The sequence below is a fragment of the Scyliorhinus torazame genome, chromosome 18 (genome assembly GCF_047496885.1).
Source record: "Scyliorhinus torazame isolate Kashiwa2021f chromosome 18, sScyTor2.1, whole genome shotgun sequence".
NCBI lineage: Eukaryota > Metazoa > Chordata > Chondrichthyes > Carcharhiniformes > Scyliorhinidae > Scyliorhinus > Scyliorhinus torazame.
The window spans coordinates 17359918-17383845 of record NC_092724.1 but is presented as its reverse complement, the minus strand read 5'-3'; the positions used below and the strand labels follow the sequence as shown (position 1 = coordinate 17383845).

At 51.8% G+C, this 23928-nt stretch overlaps 1 protein-coding gene across 2 annotated transcripts in view; it reads left to right on the top strand.

Annotated features, from left to right (window-relative positions):
* The window catches only part of LOC140394981 (tyrosine-protein kinase JAK2-like), a 109233-nt gene that overhangs the window by 27847 nt on the left and 57458 nt on the right, over positions 1-23928 (top strand). For both annotated transcript variants that reach the window (XM_072482248.1, XM_072482249.1), the window contains 4 exons: positions 4790-4913; positions 12194-12311; positions 15137-15282; positions 22845-23142. In XM_072482248.1, the coding sequence (XP_072338349.1) occupies positions 4790-4913; positions 12194-12311; positions 15137-15282; positions 22845-23142 (686 nt within the window). The remainder of the gene's footprint in view (positions 1-4789; positions 4914-12193; positions 12312-15136; positions 15283-22844; positions 23143-23928) is intronic.

The following is a 23928-nucleotide window of genomic DNA, read 5'->3' as shown; positions in this document are numbered from 1 at the left end:
AAAGCAGAACTAGGGGGCATAGCCTCAAAATAAGGGGAAGTAGATTTAGGACTGAGTTTAGGAGGAACTTCTTCACCCAAAGGGTTGTGAATCTATGGAATTCCTTGCCCAGTGAAGCAGTTGAGGCTCCTTCATTAAATATTTTTAAGATAAAGATAGATAGTTTTTTGAAGAATAAAGGGATTAAGGGTTATGGTGTTTGGGCTATAAAGTGGAGCTGAGTCCACAAATGATCAGCCATGATCTCATTGAATGGCGGAGCAGGCTCGAGGTGCCAGATGGCCTACTCCTGCTCCTAGTTCTTATGTTCTTATGTTCATTCAGCCCATCGAGTCTGCACCGGCCTTTGAAAAGAAAACCCTCCCCAAGCCCACACCACTACCCTATCCCCATAACCCAGTAACCTTACCCAACACAAAGGGCAATTTCGGACACTAAGGGCAATTTATCATGGCCAATCCACCTAAACTGCACATCTTTGGACAGTGGGGGGAAACCGGAGCACCCGGAGGAAACTCATGCAGACACGTGGAGAACGTGCAGACTCCGCACGAGGCAGTGACCCAAGCCGGGACTCGAACCTGGGACCCTGGAGCTGTGAAGCAACTGTGCTAACCACTATGCTACCATGCTGTCCTCATGCCTTCCTGTCAGTTGACCTGTTATACTAATGCTGGTTAACTCACAACCTAATCAGCACTAGGGAACAAACACCCTCAGCTGGATGAATCCCATGCAGGGTTATAACAGGAAGGTAGGCAACCCAAAGCTGGAAGGCAGCAGAATGGCAGGTAAATGAAGGAGATGAAGCTCCAAAATGGTTACACCCCCCCCTCCCCAATATTTTCAAGTTTAAAGCAGAACATGACCTTAGTAGGTGGGCCCCCGCTGGGGGTGAATGAGGGGATAGGGGAAGGGCTGGGGAATGGGGTAATCCTTCCACAGAGTGTCCTGTGGCTGCTGCTGAATCCAGACGGGCAGGCAGGCAGGCTCGCTAGGCCACCGCCCCTCCACCCTTCCCAGGCTTCAGCCCCGCCTCCAGGCAGCTACACTATCCCCGCCACCTGTGGGGTCCTGAAGACCGACTGGAAAACCGTGGTTGGCCTCCTATAAATGCCTCAATGGGCCTTTAATTACCTCAAGTGGCTGGCTGCAGCTTGCCGGCGGATCGGCCCCCTCCCGCCCCCCCCCAAGATAATGACCCGGAAACAGGAAGGGGCCATGGAACCGGCAGGCCAGCCAACGGCACGGTATTCCCTGCCATTGTGCCCACTCCCATCAGGGGCTAAAATTCCAGTTCTCCAGGAATAGCTCCTCCTCCTGGACTGTTATCTCCAGAATCCAGGGAGAATCCATCCTCGGCCTCTTCTCCACGACAACCTTCTCAGGACGCGGGGCGTCGCTGGCAGAGGTTTTACTCATTACCCCGCCTCCAACGTGCCTTCTTGGATAACTGGTTTGATGCAACTGAGCGAGTTGTGGGATGATATAACGGGTCAATCTCAATGCCAACCTGGAATACGGCCTCAGAAAGATCGCTCAACCCCAGCTGGTGCCCTTCGGATAAGGACATCAGCTGGGTTTTTATAGCAATCGGCCTGCTTCATGGTCATTCGCACTGATGGCAGATTTTAATATTTTAAAATAAAATGAAATAATAATCAGAGGGTGCTGGAAATACTCAGCAGGTCAAGCAGCCTCTGTGAAGAGAGAAACAGAGTTCATGGTTCACGAAAGGCCATTGACCAGGTTTTCTGATCTCTGGAGATCCCCAGAAGATGCGCTGGGGAACCGCTTGCGAGGAATGCACTGGAATTGTCTGGGAATTGCATTGGGCAATTACCCCACATCTGGAACCCTCAGAAGCTCCAGTTACAATCAGAGACTTTGGACGGTTCTGACTTGCTCAGCAGAATAGTTACCCAGGGGAAGTTAGCAGGATTAAAACTTATTGTAACCCTGCAGTAACCATGGTACACCCACCCACTGGACCCCCCGACTACCCCTGACCATCCGACTACCAATCCGACCCCCCAACTGAACCCACTTTCCTGGATGCTGATTACCCCCAACCCCCCCAATCCCCCAAATAGCCCTCTGACCCTACATTGACTACCACCCCCACCCACCTACGACCTGACCTCCACTGGACCCCCTGACTAAACCCCCCAACCTCCAGACTACTCCAGTGACCCATTGACTACTCCCCCGACTACTTGACTAACCACGACACCCCCAACTACCCCCCAATCATGTTCCCACCCATCCCCCCCCCCTGAATACCCCCAGCTACCTTTGCCCCCCCCCCCCCAAAAACACCTGACTACCTGCCCTGGCCCCCAAACTAGCTCCCACACCCTGACTACCTCCCTCTGACCCCTGTGTACCTCCCCAACCACCTGACTAACCTCCATTGCTCCCAACCGTGACGACCCTTCCCAACACTTCATGACTATCCGACACCTCCCAACACCCCAACCACCTGAACCCCCACCCCAACCATCCTACCCCCCTCACACACCCTCTCTCCATACCCATCCTACCCCCTCACATACCCTCTCTCCGTAGCTTGGCAAAGTGGCAAAGACATTTAAACATCACAGAATATGACAGCTAGTGTTGGAAAGGGGGGCATGGCTTGGCTTCTCCCAACTCTCCTGCACTGCACTGAAGGACTCCAGGAGCAGCTACGCTCCACATCCCTCCACAAGCCCAGGGTGGAGACCCAGGTGGGAAATGTGGAGCTCCAGTCTCAAGTAAGAAAATAGGAGCAGAGTTATCCGACAGTTGTTATCAATCCTCGCATGATTTGACTCACTAACTGTTGCCCTCTCCACAGATGTTGCCACAGCTGTTGAGTATTGCTAATAGTTTCACATTTCCATCATCTGCAATATTTGACCTTTTGCATTAAACAAATAATTCAGATTCTGAAACTGTCGTGAAACCTGAACTTAATCACACGAGCCTGTTAGTTTATTGTTCGTGGGGTAATAATGGTGACACACCGCTTTTCTCTGCAACTGACCTTGGAAAGCTTAAACTCTGCATTACAGAGACTGGCCACGTCCACCCCAGCCTCACTCGGCCATTCCACCTCTGAAACCCACATCCTTTGTCACCTCCAGACTATTCTGGGCAGGGAGGGGGTGGGGGGCGGGGGGACTTCTACCTTCCATTAGCTGTCCAAAATCTTTGCATGTCCAAAATTCTATTGGTCATATGTCATTGTCAAAGTGTTGGCTGCGGCCCTGTGTGTGCTATTCTCAACTCTGAGACAAATAGCTGTGGGTTCAATCCCCGTTCCGGAGACCTGAACACAAAATTGTTGGCACTGTTAGCTCAGAGAGTGCAGCATTATCAGAGGTGCCGGCTCTCAGGTGAGATGTTAAGCTGACCCCTTGACTGCCCTCTTGGTGGAGGTCAAAGGTCCTGTGACTCTTTGACAAAGAAGAGCTTGGGAATTCTCCCTGGTGCCCTGATCAATATTTACATCCATAATGAGTATCCCTGCAGCTAGATATCTGGTCATTATCTGTTTGGGGAACCTCTTGTGGGAGATTGGATGTCACATTTCCAATTGTACAACAGTAAACCTCGCCTCCTTCAAAACTCCTTCTTTGAGCAAATATTTGTCAATCTTATTTAGCACATTATGTTTTTTTAGAACCTCTATGAGACACCTCGCCTGAGGTGTGCTGATCCTCAGGTCAAATCACCACCAGTCAGTTCTCTCTCTCGAAGGTCATCTTAGCCTATGGTCACATGGGACTATGGCAACTTTACTTTACTTAATTACTTGTTTGTGCCTGTAAATAAATACACCTTAGTTTCATTTGTATGCACAAAGTTATTCCCTCACCAGCAGAAAGAGCCTCCCTCGTTCTGTCGATCCATTTTCTGAAGTGCTGAATGATGCCGCAAGGTTCTCTGACATCTTTGTCCCCAGTGGTATAATTGCAGTAGCTCACAAGGAGAAATGGTGAGCAGAACCTGGACATCTCTCCTTCTTCCCTGGGAAATGGGGTTCTGACATGCTGACTGGAAAACACCCTGAAAGGATTCTCCCTTTTTCTAATCTTCAATCCCAGACCCCTCCAAGATATCTGTGTTCCTCTAATTCAGGCCTCTTGCACATTCCCAATCAAAATCCCTCCACCGTTAGTGGCTGTGTCTCCAGTTGTCTAGCCCCCAAGCTCTGGAATTCCCTCATCTCTTCCTGCCTCTTGACCTTATACACCACCTTCAAAACAGTTTTTAAGACCTTCCTCTTTGACCAAGCCTTTGATAATTTGACCGAATATCTCCTTATGTGTCTCAATGTCTTATCTTGTTTGATAACCATCCTCTGACATGCCTTAGGATGTTTCATTGCATTAAGAAGTGCTATTTAAATATAGGCTGTTGCAGTTGATGTAAATATCTTCTGCACCCTCTCTGAAGATGTCACACCCTTCCTAAAGTTCCTAAAATATATGCCTCAGCTCTCCATCACCTTTCAACTTTGACTATTGACCCTGAGGGCGGGATTCTCCGTTCCCGCCGCACACCCGTTTTCTGGCGAGGTGTACCCCCATCCTCAGGCAGCCGGCCAATGGGGTTTCCCATTGTGGGGCACCCCCACGCCGTCGGGAAACCCGCGGGCGTGAGTGCGCTTTCGGCGAAGCGGAGGATCCCGCCCAAGGAGAACCCCGCCCTGAAGCGTTCACTCAAGTCTTTAGCAGCTGTGTCTCAGCGTCTCAACTCTTCATCTCTGCCTTTGACATTTGAACATTTCTATCTCCCCCAGGGATCCTGCCAGTCTACAACAGCCTCTTCGCTCTTGCAACTGAAGATTTGAAATTTTGGTTCCCTCCAAGTCACATTTTCCAAGTCGATGGATCCACTCAACAGGTTGTTCTGTACCGGATCAGGCAAGTTGTGGCACATTGCATCCATGTTGTGGTCCTTAATGGCCTGTACAGTGTTAACAAACGGTCCTTACCATATTTTTGCTGTTCCTGGGTTTTAGCCTATAGTTGTAGCAAAATGAAACAAAATGAAAATTTGCATTTATGTGGTGCCGTTCTCAACCACAGGATGCCCCAAAATGCAATGAAATACTTTTGACTACTGTCATGTAAGACATGCAGCTGCTAATTTCTGGAGAGCAAAGCTCCCACAAACAGTAACGTGATAATGACAAGGTCATTTTCCTTTGTGGTGTTGGTTGAAGGATAAATATTGGCCGGGACACCAGGGGGAACTCCCATGCTTTTCTTCAAACAGTTCTTTAACTTCCAACGAGGAGAGCAGGCACCTCTGGCAGTGCATAGATTTTCATAGAATTTACAGTGCAGAAGGAGGCCATTCGGCCCATCGAGTCTGCACCGGCTCTTGGAAAGAGCACCCTACCCAAGATCCACACCTCCACCCTATCCCCATAACCCAGTAACCCCACCCTACACAAAGGGCAATTTTGGACACTATGGGCAATTTAGCATGGCCAATCCACCTAACCCGCACATCTTTGGACTGTGGGAGGAAACCGGAGCACCCGGAGGAAACCCACGCACACACGGGGAGGATGTGCAGACTCCGCACAGACAGTGACCCAAGCCGGAATCGAACCTGGGACCCTGGAGCTGTGAAGCCTTTGTGCTATCCACAATGCTACCGTGCTGCCCTTCAGTGTTACACTGGAGTGCCATTCGAGATTTTGGTGCTCAAACCCTGGTCGGGGATCTGAATCTGGAACTTCTAACTCAGTCAGGACTGTCAGTGAAATGTGGGTGGGCCAAGACCTGATGGCCAATTGGCTAACAAGGTTAAGCTTGGCAAGAAATCGCCCGTTATAATGTTGATATGAATCTGTGAGAGGATCAGCTCTGGAATTATGCTTTACAAATATCACGCTGGGCAGCACGGTGGCCCAGTGGGTTAGCCCTGCAGCCTCACGGCGCCGAGGTCCCAGGTTCGAATCCCGGCTCTGGGTCGCTGTCCGTGTGGAGTTTGCACATTCTCCCCGTGTTTGCGTGGGTTCCACCCCCACAGCCCAAAGATGTGCAGGCTAGGTGGGTTGGCCATGCTAAATTGCCCCTTTATTGGAAAAAATGAATTGGGTACACTAAATTAAAAGAAAAAAAATGTCACGCTAACTTCAAATCAGTAAAGCAATGGCTGGTCAGCACACTGTCTGGAAAAGGCATGTGGACAGAATGCTCCCAAATCGATGGAGGTTCTTCTGACATCTCAAAGGATGGTCCTTTCCAGGAATGCAAGAAAAGGCTTCTCGTCTAACTGATCTTTGCCTTACCTGTCAGCTTTGGACTGGGACCAGCCTGGGATGGAGACTGAAGTGAAAAGCGTTCACAGTATTGACATATTTCACTGTTTATCTGGTGACTGTTCCAGAATGACTTTGTCATACTCAGCAGATGAACCTTAGGAATTCTTAGAATGCAGTTTATTTTTGTTCTGCTTTTAAATGCTGACCATTATTGAGTATTGGTTGCTGCAAAAATCAGTTGTGCTTCTCTTTTAAGGAACTGAGAAGTATAGAGAGCAGCAACAAGTTACAGTCCTTAGCCTGGTATGTTACAATCCTATAACTGACAGCAGAGAGCCCTATAACTGGCATGTTACTGTCCTAATCCTAACTTGTTCTTCGAATCTTTCAGGGGATGTGGGCTTCGCTGGCTAGGCTGGCATTTATTGCCCATCCCTAATTGCCCCTGAGAAGGTGGTGGTGAGCTGCCTTCTTGAACCCCTGCAGTCCACATGGTGTAGGTACACCCACAGTGCTGTTAGGGAGGGAGTTCCAAGGTTTTTACTCAGCGACAGTGAAGGAACGGCCGATATATTTCCAAGTCAGGGTGGTGTGTGTCTTGGAGGGGACCTTGCAGGCAGTGGTGTTCCCAGGTAGCTGCTGCTACATGGTGGTAGAGGTCACGGGAGGATGTTTCGCAGGAATGTGTGGGTTGTTTTATGAGGAATGGTTGGAGAGGTTAGGTCTGTATCTCCACTAGAATTGAGTAGAGTAAGAGGCGACTTGATTAAAACCTTTAAGATCCTGAGGGGCATTGACAGGGTGGATGTGTGGCGGATATTTCCTCTTGTCGGAGAATCGAGAACTAAGGATCGCTGTTTAAAAATAAGGGGTTGATCGTTTAACACTGGGATGAGGAGAAAGTTTTTCTCTCAAAGAGTTGTGAGCCTCTGGAACTCTCTTCCTCAAAGGGCTGTGGAAGCAGAGTCTTTGAATATTTTTATTAAGGCAGAGCTGGATATATTCTTGATTAACAAGGGGGTGAATGATTATCGGGGGCAGGCAGGAATATGGGGTTGAGGTTACAATCAGATCAGATCAGCCATGATCGTAATGAATGGCGGAGCAAGCTCGAGGAGCCGAGGGGCCTCCTCCTGCTAACTCATATGTTCATATGTTACAATCTTATACCTGGCATGTGGCAATTCTATTTCTAAGAAATTCCTGTCCCACCTGATGGTTTAGTCCTGCAACTGGTTAATTCTCCATAGTTACCTTGAGAATTCTTGATATTGTGTTGAATTTCAGAACGAGAAGGACAATCTCATACACTTGGGCAGCACGGTAGCACAAGTGGCTAGCACTGTGGCTTCACAGCGCCAGGGTCCCAGGTTCGATTCCCCGCTGGGTCACTGACTGTGCGGAGTCTGCACGTTCTCCCCGTGTGTGCGTGGGTTTCCTCCGGGTGCTCCGGTTTCCTCCCACAGTCCAAAGACATGCAGGTTAGGTGGATTGGCCATGATAAATTGCCCCTTAGTGCCCAAAAAGGATAGGAGGGGGTTATTGGGTTATGGGGATAGGGTGGAAGTGAGGGCTTAAATGGGTTGGTGCAGATCCGATGGGCTGAATGGCCTCCTTCTGCACTGTATGGTCTATGTTCTATTACCCCCCGCCCCCACCCCCGCACTTTGATAAGCATCAAATCAAAAGCAATAGATTGGAATGAAGCAATGATATCCCCCAGTTGGATTGAATTTGTTAAAATAAGATCTGGGAAGGATAGAGGGAAGATTTGTCCTCTTCAAAACTGTAAACAGGAAACCTTTCCCCAGTCAGTGCATACAGCAGAGATCAGCACTGCGATAGATAGTGTTCCTTCCTTTGCTACAGTTAAAGATTAAACAGTCTTCCTCTTTACAGAGTAAGTAGCGTTGATCACCTTCTAGATTCAAACGGAACTCCAGAATTTGACCACATCACCCAGGCTGACACGCCAACACTGAGAGAGTGCTACACTGTCGGAGGTGCTGCACAGTCGGAGGTGCTGCACTGTCGGAGGTGCCGTGTTCCAGATGAGATGTTAAGCCAAGGGTCTGTTGCTCTGTTCTGATCAATGCAAAAGATTCCATATGGCACAATTCTAAAAAAATTTATCCAATTAAGGGGCAATTTAGTGTAGCCAATCCACCCACCCTGCACACCTCTGGGTTGTGGGGCAAAGACCCACACAGACACGGGGAGAATATGCAAACTCCACACGGACAGTGACCCTGGGCTGGGATTGAACCCAGGTCTTCAGCACCTCGAGGCAGCAGTGCTAACCACTGCACCACTGTGCCGCCCTGAAAAAGAGCAAGTTTTACCTGGGAAACAGGAGTACGCTTTTCTCTCAACCAACATTAACCAGGCGTTTGCCTGATTCAGAATATAGAAGCATGGATGGTGTCATGTGAGAGTACCTTTAAGAAATGGGTGTTTAGAAATGGGTGTGTTTATAAATATCTGTAGTGAGAGTACCTTTAAGACATGAGTGTTTATTACTGCAGTGATGTCAGAGAAGGGGTGGAGCTGGGCTTTTTGTCAGCTTTTTACTTTTGTTTTAGGCTGTTTGTTGCAGGGTGTGTTTTAGTTTCGTTTTCAGAGCTGGATAGCTGCAGTCACAGCCAGAAGGTGTATTAGAGTCTCTCTCTGTAATCTAAAGACTGAAAATCGATCCTGGTGATTTAAAACTTATAACAGTAGTGTCTTTAACCTGATGTGCTTCTGGTAAAAGGTGTTTTAAGTCTTATGGATGTTAAAAAGGAAAGCTTAAAAGATTACTTAGTGTTGTATTCTTTGGGGGGTTGTATTTGAATTAATGGTTGCCAAGGTGTTCAGTATATGTTTTAAAAAGGTTAACTTGAGTTCATAGAATAAACATTGTTTTGCTTTAAAAAATACTTTTCCATTTCTGCTGTACCACACCTGTAGAGTGGGCCGTGTGCTCCCCATACCACAATCTATTAAAAGTTGTGGGTCAGGTGAACTCCATGATGCACTTTGGGGTTCTCTAAACCCTGGCCCATAACAATGGACATACAACGCCTTGTACCTGTTCAAAGTGATTGTGACTGATCGTGATCTGAACTGCATTCACCTGACCTGGCTCCGTAGCATATTAGGTCCTTGCCTGGCAGAAATGCATTGATATCAGATTTAAAATTATTCATTGCTGTTTATGGGATCTTGCTGTGCACAAATTGACTGCTGTGTCTGTCAACGTAGCAACAGCGATCCCTGTTCGCAAGCACTTCACTGATCGTTAAACCCTTGGTGGCCTGTAAGGTTTTGCTCCGCCTCCTTCATTTCGTGACACCTGCGACCGACGTCCGTTTAAAATCAAGAACGGACCGGATTTTGCATTGCCAATGACGGTGAAATTGTCGGCATTCGCCGTCATCATTCCTTGGAAACTGACAGCAACTTCTGGAGTCTGTAAATATGTAAGTTAAGCGTGGAAATTCAGAAGCTGCTGTCAGTGACTCTATGCATCTCAAGTCGCTGTGTTGTGTTGAGGTCCTGCAGACTGCCATCAATTAGAAATCAATTTACACTTTCAGTCTCAAAACCTTGCGAATGAGATGAAACTGAAAGTTTAACGGTATACTAAATTCATAATAACTTGCAAACACCCTAACTGCCTCTGAAAGAGTAATTTTTATATTTTTTGAATGCCAGATCTCAGGATTATGGCAATATTTTTAAAATAATAATTCTTTTTCAAATGTGTTGACTGTATTTCGGCCGGAACACCCAGGCCGTTGGTATTCTCTTTGCCCGCTGGCAGCGCACCTCGCCTCCTGTGGGTTTCCTGACATAATCCTACGTGTATTAAAATTTATTTCAGCATCTGTGAAAATTTAAAATCAAAAACTAAGGGATTCAGTGGATTTCACCACTTTACCTGCTGTCTGTGAGAATTCTCCACTGTGATTGGCTGCTTGCTCTGCTTGATGACATCATTCTGGTTGGATGCTCGGAGATTCCCTTGATTTTGGTCCTGGATTTAAAGTAACTCAGAAAAGGGGAAATCCACGCCTCAGGGACCACTAGATCTTTATTTTGAGAGCAGCAATGATCCAGCTTGTTCACTTTAATTCATTCATTTCAAGTGCTCTTTGGTAAAGGTTACAATTGATTTACCAACTTAAGCGAGGAACATTTAAAGGAGAGTGATTGAACCTCTTCATAATTTTTGGTGGACCATCAAGTTTGATCAGTTAGTAAAGCCATTCTCAATTGGCAAGATAATACATTCTTGTGATCTCCCCGTGTAGAAGTTTACATTAAATTTTTTCTGGTAAGGTTCCTCTGAAGAACCTTGGGATGTTTTACTACGATAAAGGCGCTGTATAAATGCACGCTGATGTTGAGTACAATGGCCGAGCGATAATGACACTGGACTAGTTACTCAGAGGTGCTGAGCTCACATTGTGACATTGAATTGAATAAATTTGGTGCTTTGGATTAGCACCAGAAAGAAAATTACCACAAAAAGCTGCTGGATTGTTATAAAAACCCACTCCTGTCTTTCAGCGAAGGGAATCTGCCACCCGTACCTGGTGTGGCTGTGACTGTGACTCCAGCCCCACACCACATCATTGTGTCATGTGAGAGTACCTTTAAGAAATGGGTGTTTAAGAAATGTACCTTTAAGAAATGGATGTTTATCAGTGATGTCAGAGAGTGGGTGGAGCTGGGCTGTCTGTCATCTTTTTACTTTCGTTTTAGGCTGTTTGCTGCAGTGTGTGTTTTAGTCTCGATTTCAGTGTTGGAGCTGAAGCCAGACAGAGCAGGTGTACTGTTGATCTCTCTGCCATGAAAAGACTATCTCTTGATCATTTGGTGAATTCAGGATTATAAATGTTTTCAGTAGTGAATGTAAACCTGATGTGCTTCTGTTAAAAGGGGTTTCTTCTGTCTTCTGGATGTTGTTTGGGAAGTCATTCAGCATTACTTAGTGTTGTATTCTTTGGGGGTTGTACTTGAATTAATGGTTGCTAAGATGTTCACTGTATGTTTTAAAAAGGTGCACTTCAGTTCATAGAATAAACATTGGTTTGCTTTTAAAAAATACTTTTTCATTTCTGCTGTACCACACCTGTTGAGTGGGCCGTGTGCTCCCCATACCACAATCTATTAAAAGTTGTGGGTCAGGTGAACTCCATGATACACTTTGGGGTTCTCTAAACCCTGGCCCATAACAATTGACTCTTAATGCCCTCAGAGGGTGCTGGGATGGACAATAAATGTGACCTTGCTGGTGTTGTCCACCTCCCATAAACAATCAATGTGCGCAATGTAACCAAAAAAAACAGAGTGTGTTCTGGATGGTAATCGAGGGGGCGTTCCTGTTCGAGAGGGCCCCCCCCCCCACACACACACACACATAGGCAGGGCCCAATCTCCAGCCTAGGCAAAATGCCAGCCTGATACCTTGACACTGCCAGCCTGGCACCCAGTGCCAGGCTGGTACCCTGCCCCCATTTCCAGGGCGGTACCCAGCCCAGAGACCAACCACCCGGGGGCACCCAGTCCCCTCAGAGATGTCCCCGCCCACCCCCCAAGTACCATTCTGCCTGGCCCCCATTCGTGGGGACCAGTATTTCCAACGGCACTCACCTAAGCTCTCTGAGGGAAGGGGTTAGACCCCCAAGCCTCGGGTAGATCAGGTGAGACCAGCTACTCACTCTAATCTGCAGATTTGCCAAATGTTGATCCCCTGGGTGGGATCCAGACCCCAATACCTCGCGAGATCCCGCGAGGCGTGGGGAGCCGGTTAACTCCCGGAAGAGGCCTCTCCTGGCATTGGTTCGGGTGGGACGCGGCCGGTAGATCACGCCCATTCAGACTGAGATCGCTGTTTTTCAGGCTGACTGTCTCATCTCTCTCCCTCACCCTGCACAGATTTTTCTTCCCCAACTGGTTTGGACAAAGCAGCAGGAAATCGTATCGCTGTGACCTTACGAAGGAGCACATTAACACCGTCCTGGATTACTCTGTCATAGACTACCTCTTTGCTCAGGTAATTGTGAAGCTTTTGCACATCAGAGAATATGAACCAGACTGGAATATTTCTAACATTATGAAATGTTCATTGAATTCTGAGATAATTAGTTGGAGCCAAGATGTCAAAGATCTCTAAAAATAGTAGTTTAATGCGGTATTTAAAACAAAAAGCAAAAAAAGCGTTGGCTCTCATTTCTGAAAGGATAGAACTGAAAAAAGAGAAGTAATGCTAAACTTGCATTGGTTAGCGAATACTTGGAGTACTGTGCACAGCTCTGATCATTAAGTTATAAAAGAGATGACAGGGCGCTATTTAACGTAATGGGAACAAAGTCCCATAGCGAGCGCGTTTAGCCGTGTGGTTCCCGCCGCTCACTGCACCGAGAAACACCTCGTTATTTAACGCACCCCCCGGTTAGATAGGAGGCCTCGACGGAGACCGCGCGGCCGAGGCCTCACATAGCCCCATTTTATACACTGAGGAGCTCCACTCGCGAGAACTCCTCAGTGCAGCGAGAGATCAGGACGTCATTATAAAAATGGCATCCCCATCTATGAAGCCCCTGCGCAACCCCCGTCTCCAGCCTAGCCCCAACTCACTACGAGGGTGACCCCCTGCATTCCCTCCCCGCCGTGCATAAAAATTCCAGCTTGACACTGCTAACCTGGCACCCTGGCAGTGCCCCTGTAAGCTGGCAGTGCCACCCGAGCACCTCGGCAGTGCCATCTAACACCCAAGCTAACACACAGATGGCACTGCCAGGGTGGCAGCTGGCACTGCCAGGGTGCTAGGCTGGAAGTTCCAGGGTACCCAGGTGGCATCAGCAGTGCCAGGGCACCACCCTGCCCAAAGGGCATGCAGCTGGGCACCTCCAATCCCTTGGAGACCCCCACGAGTGCCGTTCCGTCTGGTCCCCGTTTCATTGGGGACCCGTACCAAATAGCGTTTGGTTGCCGCGGTCAAGGGATTGAATCCCAAAGCCTCAGATACCTCGGGAATCTGCACGTTAGAGTAAGGCTTACTGCCTCGCTCTAATACGCAGATTTGCCAAAAACTGATCCTGCCCACTGTGGGCGGGATTCCCCTTGCTACGTCTTGCGAGATTGCGTTGAATCTCGCAAGGGATTGCGAGCCGGGTAGATCGCGGGAGCGGGATTTCCCGGCTTCCACCGGCCATGCTGCGCCGCGGCGAGCTGCTTTGCCAGCACAGCGTGGCCGGAGGATAGCGCCCTGAGGTATTTTTCCATTGAAACGTGCTCATTGCCTCCCTTCTGCCCAGCTTCGAGCAGCAAAGAGCAATGCCACAGGAGGTTTAAGGTTCAGAGAGTTAAATTCACTTCGGCATGTGGTTTAATTTGAACCTCCTGGAGTGTAGAGATTGAGAGGTAACAAAAATCGAGGTGACTAAAAATGTTTGCAACCTTTGACAGAGAGAAACCATTACCTGCGGTTGAGAATCAGGAACAAGTTAGAGACAGATCAATCCGGAGCAAAGTATGAGGCACTATTCACATAAAGAGCAGGATCATCTGTCTCCACCAGCAGTGGGAAGCTTGGCAGGTGGGGGAATTTGTGCGAGAACTTTCCCAATGTCGGGATGAACTTTGGGCATTCTGTTCTTGGAACTTTAACGGAGGCTTAAAGGCGGGTCGAGCTACCTGGTGATAAAACTTTCGGAAGCCCTTTTGCTCACATTAGCATCTCATGCAAGCTCATTAAAAGGCCCCCGCCAGTCAGAAATTAAAACATTTGCTTTTACATCTGTCGATAAGGGGTGTACACCTGACAAGCCAACATCTCCCGCCTTTACCAGTGATTTGCCGCTGTATTGTACTTTGGGGCGGGGCGGTACGCTATAGCCTGCACTTGAGACCAGGTAGGGGCAGCTCACGATGCGCAGAGGGTGACCAATGAAAGGAGGAAGGGTTAGCAGGGAAGGGTAGAATGGTGGGCTGGGCAAAGCTGGCAAGTTTAAGTATGGTGCCAAAGCAATGAGGCAGTGGCGGGCACAGCGACTTCCTGACCGCACCCGCCACTACGAGGTGCATAGGTAATGAGCTGACCGGCGCGAAATCGCTCGTGGTCAGCCATTCCCCCCACGTCCCCCCACCCAGTGTCCCCTGTCGTGTTATTCACCCTGGGGTAACACGGACTGCAACACGATGCAGATAGACTACAAAGCATACATCAAACGTAGGCGTTGGTTCAATCTGATTTATTGAACTTCTGTAACAATGCACACAGCTGGCCGTGAGTTGACTCCCTTCTACTCTAAGTAAACTAACTCTCACTATCTAGACCAGGCTAGCTCTGATCCACGTGTAGAAGCTGCTAAATGATATATACACCCTGACTGTCACTACAGTTGTCACCAGTGAAAAGAGGCGGAGTGCTGATGCCTCGTGTGTTTTATAGTTGGAAGCCCCCCTCTGCTGCTCTGTCTGGTGATTGGTCGTGTTCTGTCCTGTATGTTGATTGGCTCACCTGGGTGTCTGTCACTGCCTGTTTTTTACCTCATGATGTGCGTGGGTGCATAATTATGACATCCCCGTCCCCCACAACTCTGCCCAGCAGAGAACGGAACTGAAATGCAAATCGGATCTGGTCAATTCATTGGCAGTGCGCAGGCCTCAGCAAAACAGGAATCGACCAATACCATTCTGCCAGTTAATTATTCACCACTCCGCCTGGTTGAAAATGAGCTCAGAGGAGGTAGGTGCGGGTTTATCAAAGAGGAAACTCAACCTGATTGAAAACATCTTATCAGGGTTAGCCGCACAAGGAAACAGGACTTATCAAACTTGCTAATCATTGCTATGTTTTCTTTGGTCTCCACTTAGTCACGCACTGACTTTGTCAGTGGCCACATCCAGGTTCCTCTGGACCTACAGATGCAGGAGGAGTGCCTGGGGATGGCGGTATTGGACATCATGAGGATTTCAAAGGAGAGGAAATGGAACCTGCGGCAGATCTGTGACCAAGTCAGGTGAGGGAGTGAGGGAGTCAGACACTATCACCCCAAAGCCCACCCTCCCCCCAATAACAATATCACATTCCATCTTCTCCCCCCTGTGCCTCCCATCTCTGTGACTTTCCCCAAGGACAGTCCCACATCACATTGTGCGCAGCCCCAATGAAGAATGTTGTGCCCTGATTGCTGTGCTCATTGACATTTCGGTCCAGTGACTTTCTGCCTAAAACCTTGGTCTTTTGGAGCCACCTTTGACAACCACTCCACCTTTCTTTACCCCTTTCGGACTCTTCGTAAAACCCCGTCTCTTTGTCAGCCTCCTCCCTTCCACAACCCCCACTTGGCCCCGGGGTTACTCTCTGAAGCTGGCCAGCTTAATAGAGATGAAGTCTCGGGCCTGACCGTTCACACATGCAGAGTGATCCTGATGATTCCAGAATGGGTGCTCCCAAATTTCTAGGACAAAATAAGTTCTATTGAAGTGTAGTTACTGTTGTGAATCAACAGCCAATTTGCGCAAAGTAAGCAGCCAGAGACATAACGATGAGATGATCTTATCCTCTAATGACGTTGAGATATTAAACCAATGGCACTTCTGGCGTAGAATAGAATCATAGAATCTACAGTGCAGAAGGAGGCCGCCCAGCCCATCGAGTCTGTACCAGCCCCTGGAAAGAGCACCCACCCAAGCCCAAACCCAGCAACCCCACCCACACCTTTTTAGACACTAAGGGCAATTTAGCATCGTCAATCCATTTAACCTGCACATCTTTATGGGCAGCACGGTAGCACAAGTGGATAGCACTGTGGCTTCACAGCGCCAGGGTCCCAGGTTCGATTCCCCGCTGGGTCACTGGCTGTGCGGAGTCTGCATGTTCTCCCCGTGTCTGCGTGGGTTTCCTCCGGGTGCTCCGGTTTCCTCCCACTATCCAAAGATGTGCTGTTAGGTGGATTGGCCATGATAAATTGCCCTCAGTGACCAGAAATGTTAGGAGGGGATACTGGGTTACGGGGATAGGGTGGAAGTGAGGGTTTAAGTGGGACGGTGCAGACTCGATGGGTCGAATAGCCTCCTTTTGCACTGTATGATCTATGTTCTTTGGACTGTGGGAGGAAACCGGAGAACCCGGAGGAAACCCACGCACACACGGGGAGAACGTGCAGACTCTGCACAGACAGTGACCCAAGCCGGGAATTGAACCTGGGACCCTGGAGCTGTGAAGCAACAGTGCTAACCACTGTGTTACCGTGCCGACCAGAGGGAGTGAAGCACTCCCTCAGTACTGACCCTCTGGCATTGCAGCACTCCCCCAGTACTGACTCTCTGACAGTGCTGCACTCCCTCAGTACTGACCCTCAGACAGTGCAGCACTCCCTCAGTACTGACCCTCTGACAGTGCAGCGCTCCCTCAGTTCTGACCCTCTGACAGTGCGGCACTCCCTCAGTACTGACCCTCTGACAGTGCAGCACTCCCTCAGTACTGACCCTCTGACAGTGCATCGCTCCCTCAGTACTGACCCTCTGACACTGTAGCGCTCCCTCAGTACTGACCCTCTGACTGTGCAGCACTCCCTCAGTACTGACCCTCTGACAGTGCAGCGCTCCCTCAGTACTGACCCTCTGACTGTGCAGCACTCCCTCAGTGCTGGCCCCCAGGGGGGACGAAGGTCATGCCCGGGCAAACCCTGACACTGCCTTGCCATTGCCCCCGGCTCTCTCTGGGCACAGCCCCCTGGAACTGCCTGGGCACCTCCCCTGCCTCTGTCTGGGCACTGTCCCCTAGAACTGCCTGGGCACCGCCTCCTGGCTCTCTCTGGGCACTGCCCCCTGGAACTGCCTGGCACTGCCTCCTGGCTCTGTCTGGGCACAGCCCCCTGGCTCTCTCTGGACACTGCCCCCTGGCTCTCTCTGGGCACTGTCCCCTAGAACTGCCTGGGCACCGCCTCCTGGCTCTCTCAGGGCACTGCCCCCTGGAACTGCCTGGCACTGCCCCCTGGCTCTCTCTGGGCACTGTCCCCTAGAACTGCCTGGGCACCGCCTCCTGGCTCTGTCTGGGCACTGCCCCCTAGAACTGCCTGGGCACTGCCCCCTGGCTCTCTCTGGGCACTGCTCCCTGGCTCTCTCTGGGCACTGCCTCCTGGCTCTGTCTGGGCAATGCCCCCTAGAACTGCCTGGGCACTGCCCCCTGGCTCTCTCTGGGCACTGCCTCCTGGCTCTGTCTGGGCAATGCCCCCTGGAACTGCCTGGGCACCCCCCCCCCCCCCTGGTTCTCTCTGGGCACTGTCCCCTAGAACTGCCTGGGCACCGCCTCCTGGCTCTCTCTGGGCACTGCTCCCTGGCTCTCTCTGGGCACTGCTCCCTGGCTCTCTCTGGGCACTGTCCCCTGGAACTGCCTGGGCACTGCCCCCTAGAACTGCCTGGGCACCTCCCCCTGGCTCTCTCTGGGCACTGCTCCCTGGCTCTCTCTGGGCACTGCCTCCTGGCTCTGTCTGGGCATTGCCCCCCAGCTCTCTCTGGTCAATGCCTCCTGGCTCTGTCTGGGCACTGCCCCCTAGAACTGCCTGGGCACTGCCTCCTGGCTCTGTCTGGGCATTGCCCCCCAGCTCTCTCTGGGCACTGCCTCCTGGCTCTGTCTGGGCACTGTCCCCTAGAACTGCCTGGGCACTGCCTCCTGGCTCTGTCTGGGCACTGCCCCCTGTCTCTCTCTGGGCACTGCCCCCTGGCTCTGTCTGTGCACTGCCCCCTGGTTCTCTCTGGGCACTGCCACCTGTCTCTCTCTGGGTACTGCTCCCTGGCTTTCTCTGGGCACAGCTCCCTGGCTCTCTCTGGGCACTGCCTCCTGTCTCTGTCTGGGTACTGCTCCCTGGCTTTCTCTGGGCACAGCTCCCTGGCTCTCTCTGGGCACTGCCCCCTGGCTCTCTCTGGGCACAGACCCCTGACTCTCTCTGGGCACTGCCCCCTGGCTCTGTCTGGGCACTGCCCCCGGCTCTCTCTGGGCACTGCTCCCTGGGCTCTGTCTGGGCACTGTCCCCTAGAACTGCCTGGGCACTGCCTCCTGGCTCTGTCTGGGCACTGTCTCCTGGCTCTCTCTGGGCACTGCCCCCTGGCTCTCTCTGGGCACAGCCCCCTGGCTCTGTCTGGGCACTGCCCTCTGGCTCTCTCTGGGCACTGCCCCCTAGAACTGCCTGGGCACTGCCCCCTGGCTCTGTCTGGGCATTGCTCCCTGGCTCTCTTTGGGCACTGCCCTCTGGCTCAGTCTGGGCACTGCCACATGGCTCTCTCAGGGCAATGCCGCCTGGCTCTCTCTGGGCACTGCTCTCTGGAACTGCCTGGGCACTGCCCCCTGGCTCTGTCTGGGCACTGCCCTCTGGCTCTCTCTGGGCACTGTCTCCTGGCTCTCTCTGGGCACTGCCCCTGGCTCTCTCTGGGCACTGCTCTCTGGGCTCTGTCTGGGCACTGTCCCCTAGAACTGCCTGGGCACTGCCCCCTGGCTCTGTCTGGGCACTGCCCCCTGGCTCTGTCTGGGCATTGCTCCCTGGCTCTCTTTGGGCACTGCCCCCTGGCTCTCTCAGGGCAATGCCGCCTGGCTCTCTCTGGGCACTGCTCTCTGGAACTGCCTGGGCACTGCCCCCTGGCTCTGTCTGGGCACTGCCCTCTGGCTCTCTCTGGGCACTGTCTCCTGGCTCTCTCTGGGCACTGCCCCTGGCTCTCTCTGGGCACTGCTCTCTGGAACTGCCTGGGCACTGCCCCCTGGCTCTGTCAGGGCACTGCCCTCTGGCTCTGTATGGGCACTGCCACCTGGCTCTCTCTGGGCACTGCTCTCTGGAACTGCCTGGGCACTGCCCCCTGGCTCTGTCTGGGCACTGCCCCCGGCTCTGTCTGGGCACTGCTCCCTGGAACTGCCTGGGCACTGCCTCCTGGCTCTGTCTGGGCACTGCCTCCTGGCTCTGTCTGGGCACTGCCTCCTGGCTCTGTCTGGGCACTGCCTCCTGGCTCTGTCTGGGCACTGCCCCCTGACTCTGTCTGGGCACTGCCCCCTGACTCTGTCAGGGCAATGCCCCCCGGCTCTCTCTGGGCACTGCTCTCTGGAACTGCCTGGGCACTGCCTCCTGGTCTCTCTAGGCACTGCCTCCTGGCTCTGTCTGGGCCCTGCCTCCTGGCTCTGTCTGGGCCCTGCCTCCTGGCTCTGTCTGGGCACTGTCCCCTGGCTCTCTCTGGGCACTGCCGCCTGGCTCTCTCTGGGCATTGCCTCCTGGCTCTGTCTGGGCACTGTCCCCTGGCTCTCTCTGGGCACTGCCTCCTGGCTCTGTCTGGGCACTGTCCCCTGGCTCTCTCTGGGCACTGCTCCCTGGCTCTCTCTGGGCACTGCTCTCTGGAACTGCCTGGGCACTGCCTCCTGGCTCTCTCTGGGCACTGCCACCTGGCTCTCTCTGGGCACTGCTCTCTGGAACTGCCTGGGCATTGTCTCCTGGCTCTGTTTGGGCACTGCCCCCCGGCTCTCTCTGGGCACTGCTCTCTGGAACTGCCTGGGCACTGCCCCCTGGCTCTGTCTGGGTACTGCCCCCTGGTTCTCTCTGGGCACTGCCTCCTGGCTCTGTCTGGGCACTGCTCCCTGGCTCTCTCTCAGCACTGCTGCCGACTCTGTCTGGTCACTGCCTGGGCAGTGCCACGGAGCAGTCCTGGAGTGATTGGGTTTCCTTTGGGGTGGTTGGGGGAAGGAGGGGGAGTTTCATGACCATTCTCACCTCAACAAGAGGACGGTGCAGCACTTGTGCTGTGCCCTCGTGGACTTGGCACCACGTGGTGGAGGAGGGTACCCGCTCCCAGAGGCCGTCAAGGTCACCGCAGCCCTGAACTTGTACGTCTCAGGATCATTCCAGGGCTCGAGCGGGGATTTGTGTGGCATCTCACAAACTGCCGTGAAGTCAGGATGCACGTGCAACGGGTTTCTCTGCCGTCGACGGGATGCCCCAGTTCCTGGGGATAGTGCACGACCTTGTGCTCACCGGTCCGTCTGGGAGTGCCCGATATCAACAGGAAGGGATTTCACTCCCTGAACATCCAGCTCCTGTGCGGCTACAACATGAAGATCATGAACGTGTGTGCACGCTTCCCGGGGAGTGTGCACGCTTCCCGGGGAGTGTGCACGCTTCCCAGGGAGTGTGCACGACAGCTACACCCTGCGGCAGTTGGATATCCCCGGCTTCTTTGAGAAGCACCCCAAGACGGCCGGTTAGCTCTTGGGGGATTAGGGGTACCCGCTGAAGGCGTGGCTAATGATGCATTGCGGAAGCCAGTGGCGGAGATCCGAGACAACGAGGCCCATACAGCTACCTGGGTTGTCATTGAGCAGTGCCGCGGACTCCTCAATGCGGTTCAGATGCCTTGACCATTCTGGTGGTATCCTGCAGTACATCCCCCCCCCTCCCCCCTCAGTGACTGGGACATGCTCTGGAGAGCCATGGCAATGCCCACCTGAGTCAGGGACATGTGCCATGGCGCCTCATGAAAGTTCGCCTGGTACTGGGTCACGTTCCCCCAGCGAGTGGGACGTGCTGCCGAGGTGCTCCAGCCACGGCTGTCACTGGCTGAGCCACGCCTTCGACACCTCCACCCATGCTGCTGCCGCCGTGCTCCAGCCTCTCCACTGCGGTCGCCAACCTAGCAGTGTTGGCCGCGGTGCCGCGCATTGCCGGTGCCACCTCCTGCACCCGTGGCCTCTGGAACTCCTCCAACCAGCTATGGACCTGCTGGACGGTTGCAGATCTCCCCCTCTGAATCTCACGGCCGCACCCTAGCGTCTGCACCAGCTCCGGGTAAACCTGGTGCTGAGGACCCGGGTTCGATCCCCGCCCCAGGCCACTGCCCGTGAACTGAAAGGAAAAATCGCTTATTGTCACAAGTAGGCTTCAAATGCAGTTACCGTGAAGAGCCCCTAGTCGCCACATTCTGGCGCCTGTTCGGGGAGGCCGGTACGGGAATTGAACCCGCGCTGCTGACCTTGGTCTGCTTTATAAGCCAGCTATTTAGCCCACTGTGCTAAACCAGCCCCAATGTGGAGTTTGCACATTCTCCCCGTGTCTGCGTGGGTCTCACCCCCACAATCAAAAGATGCGCAGGCTAGGTGGATTGGCCACGCTAAATTGCCCCTTAATCGGAAAAAAAGAATTGGGTACTCTAAATTTATGAAAACAAACCTAGTCCAGAGGCTCAGCATCTGATGGGGACCCAGCTGGGTCCTGGGATCCAGCAGACCTCCGACTGCTGTCTCACCTGGGCATTCCTGCCTCCACCTGATGTGCATCAGCAACTGTGTGGTGCTCACCAGAATGTGGCCAGGAAGCCTTCCCACTAATGTTGCCCAGCGAGGTGTAGTCTCTGCTCTGGTGGCTGGGGACTCTTTGACGATGGCATCCTTGGATCTCTCCTCCAAAATGTTCTCATGGGAGGCATTAGGGGGCAGGAACAACTCAGATGGGCCTGTGCCGTCGGATGGAGATCCTGCGGGAGAATGGACGTGTGGTCAGTAGGAAGGATGGACCAGTCTCACAACTCACACATGGCAGGTCATCTGAGTGGGGGCCGGTGAATCCTCGCCTCCACACCGTACGCCAACCTCTGTGTTGGTTACAGACCTGTCCTCGACCACCTCCGCGACCTCCATGACCCGTTCCTCGTACGGGGCGAGGACACAGAGGGGGCATCGTTAGCCGCACTCATCGTTCATCGCAGGGGTGGAGTGGGAGGGGGTCGGGGGGGGGGGGGGGGGGTAGCGTTGGCGAGATGGCCTGTAAGAGGGGAGGGAATGGGAGTACGGGGTGGGGGTCGTGGGCAGCACTGTTGGATCTCGCAAGGCGTGGCGAGTCAGGTCGGTTCCAGAAGAGGGAACCCCCGGCTTCTAATGGTCATGCTGCTTTCCAAGCGCAAAAAGAACATAGAACATAGAACAATACAGCGCAGTACAGGCCCTTCGGCCCACGATGTTGCACCGAAACAAAAGCCATCCAACCTACACTATGCCATTATCATCCATATGTTTATCCAATAAACTTTTAAATGCCCTCAATGTTGGCGAGTTCACCACTGTAGCAGGTAGGGCATTCCACGGCCTCACTACTCTTTGCGTAAAGAACCTACCTCTGACCTCTGTCCTATATCTATTATAAAAGAGTTTTCTCTCTTTGAGGTTATCCAAACCTGGATAGCCCCTTGGGCCAGGCTTTTAGAACATAGGAGTAAATTATATTCTCCTATCTCCATCTTGAACTGACCTCTTCTACCTGTCTATCTCCTATTTCTTCGCATCATTTTCCATTCCCTCGTGATTCAGCTAACCATCTGTTTTCCTGTTGCCATGCTAATTTGCATATCAAAGAACCCTTTCAAATAGATGCACTTTTATCAGTCCCATTCTTCACTGCATTTTCGCCAAATTTTATTTTTAATCTTCATTTGACACAATTCTCGAATCTTCCTTTTACTCCAATATCTTGACATTGTACAAAGCTACTTTTAGTCCTGAATTGTCCCTGGGCGGACTGCCTTGCTAACAAATTCATTCTCGTTCCGTTCAAAGCTACAAGTCCTGCATCCCCGCCACTCTCCGTTGCCAAATCCAACAGCACACCTTCCTAACGAGGAAGAGAATCCGAAGAAAGTTCAACAAGTTCCTGAAGAAAATCAGTCACTGCGAGGCGGACCTCAAGTACCTGAAGCTGAAATATCTCATGGACATGGAAAGCTTGGAAACTGTGCCCAGCAAGGAGACCTTCCACGTTAAGGATCCAACATGGGACCCCCAAGGGCAGGAAGTTCACAAGTTCATCTGTGTCTCTGGAGAACATGGAATTCAATGGAGTGTAAAAGAAAACGAGGTTGGTGTTATTTGTGGTAGTCCATATGCAGAATGTAATGGGAATCAGATCAAGGGAACACTCTTGCCTTTAGCCATGGAAACATGAAAGCAAAGGACACCAATGCAGGCCGTTTGGCCCGTCACGCCGTGCTGGCTTTCTAGAAGAACCACCAAATGGTCTTATGCTCCATGTCCCTGCTATTTTTCTCAGCTTCATGTTGAGATACAATTTCCTGTCCAAAGCTACTATTGAATCTGGTTCCGCCACTCTTTCAGACAGCGCTTCCCAGGTTGTAACAACTCGGCGCATTGAGAAATCTCTCCTCCTTCCCCCGTGCCAATCATCTGAAATCTGCACCTCCGGTTACCCAATCTCCTGCCATTGGAAAATGTCTCTCTCTATCCACTCTATCAAAGACCCGCACGATTTTGCGCACCTCAGTTAAACCGCCCCTTCAACAAGGGGGTCAACACCGATATCTCTACTTTCTCTGGACAGCTAAATCCTAGTAAATCTCCTCCGCACTCACTTCAGTGTCGTGACACCCTCACTAAAGTGTGGGGCCTAGATGTGGCCCGAAAGTCCAGCTAAGGTCCAGTCAGTGAATTAACGTGACTTCCTTGCTTCGGTGTTCTACCTATAAAGTTTCAGTTTTATTCTCCTAACTTTCACCACTTGTCCAGGTCAATCAGATCCAAGGTTTTTAATCTTTGGGAAGTTCGTTACTCTGAGTTTTTCTGCAAGCTTACTCCCTTTCCCTACGCCTCCAGTAAGGCTAACTGAATTCCACACCTCTTGCCAGCT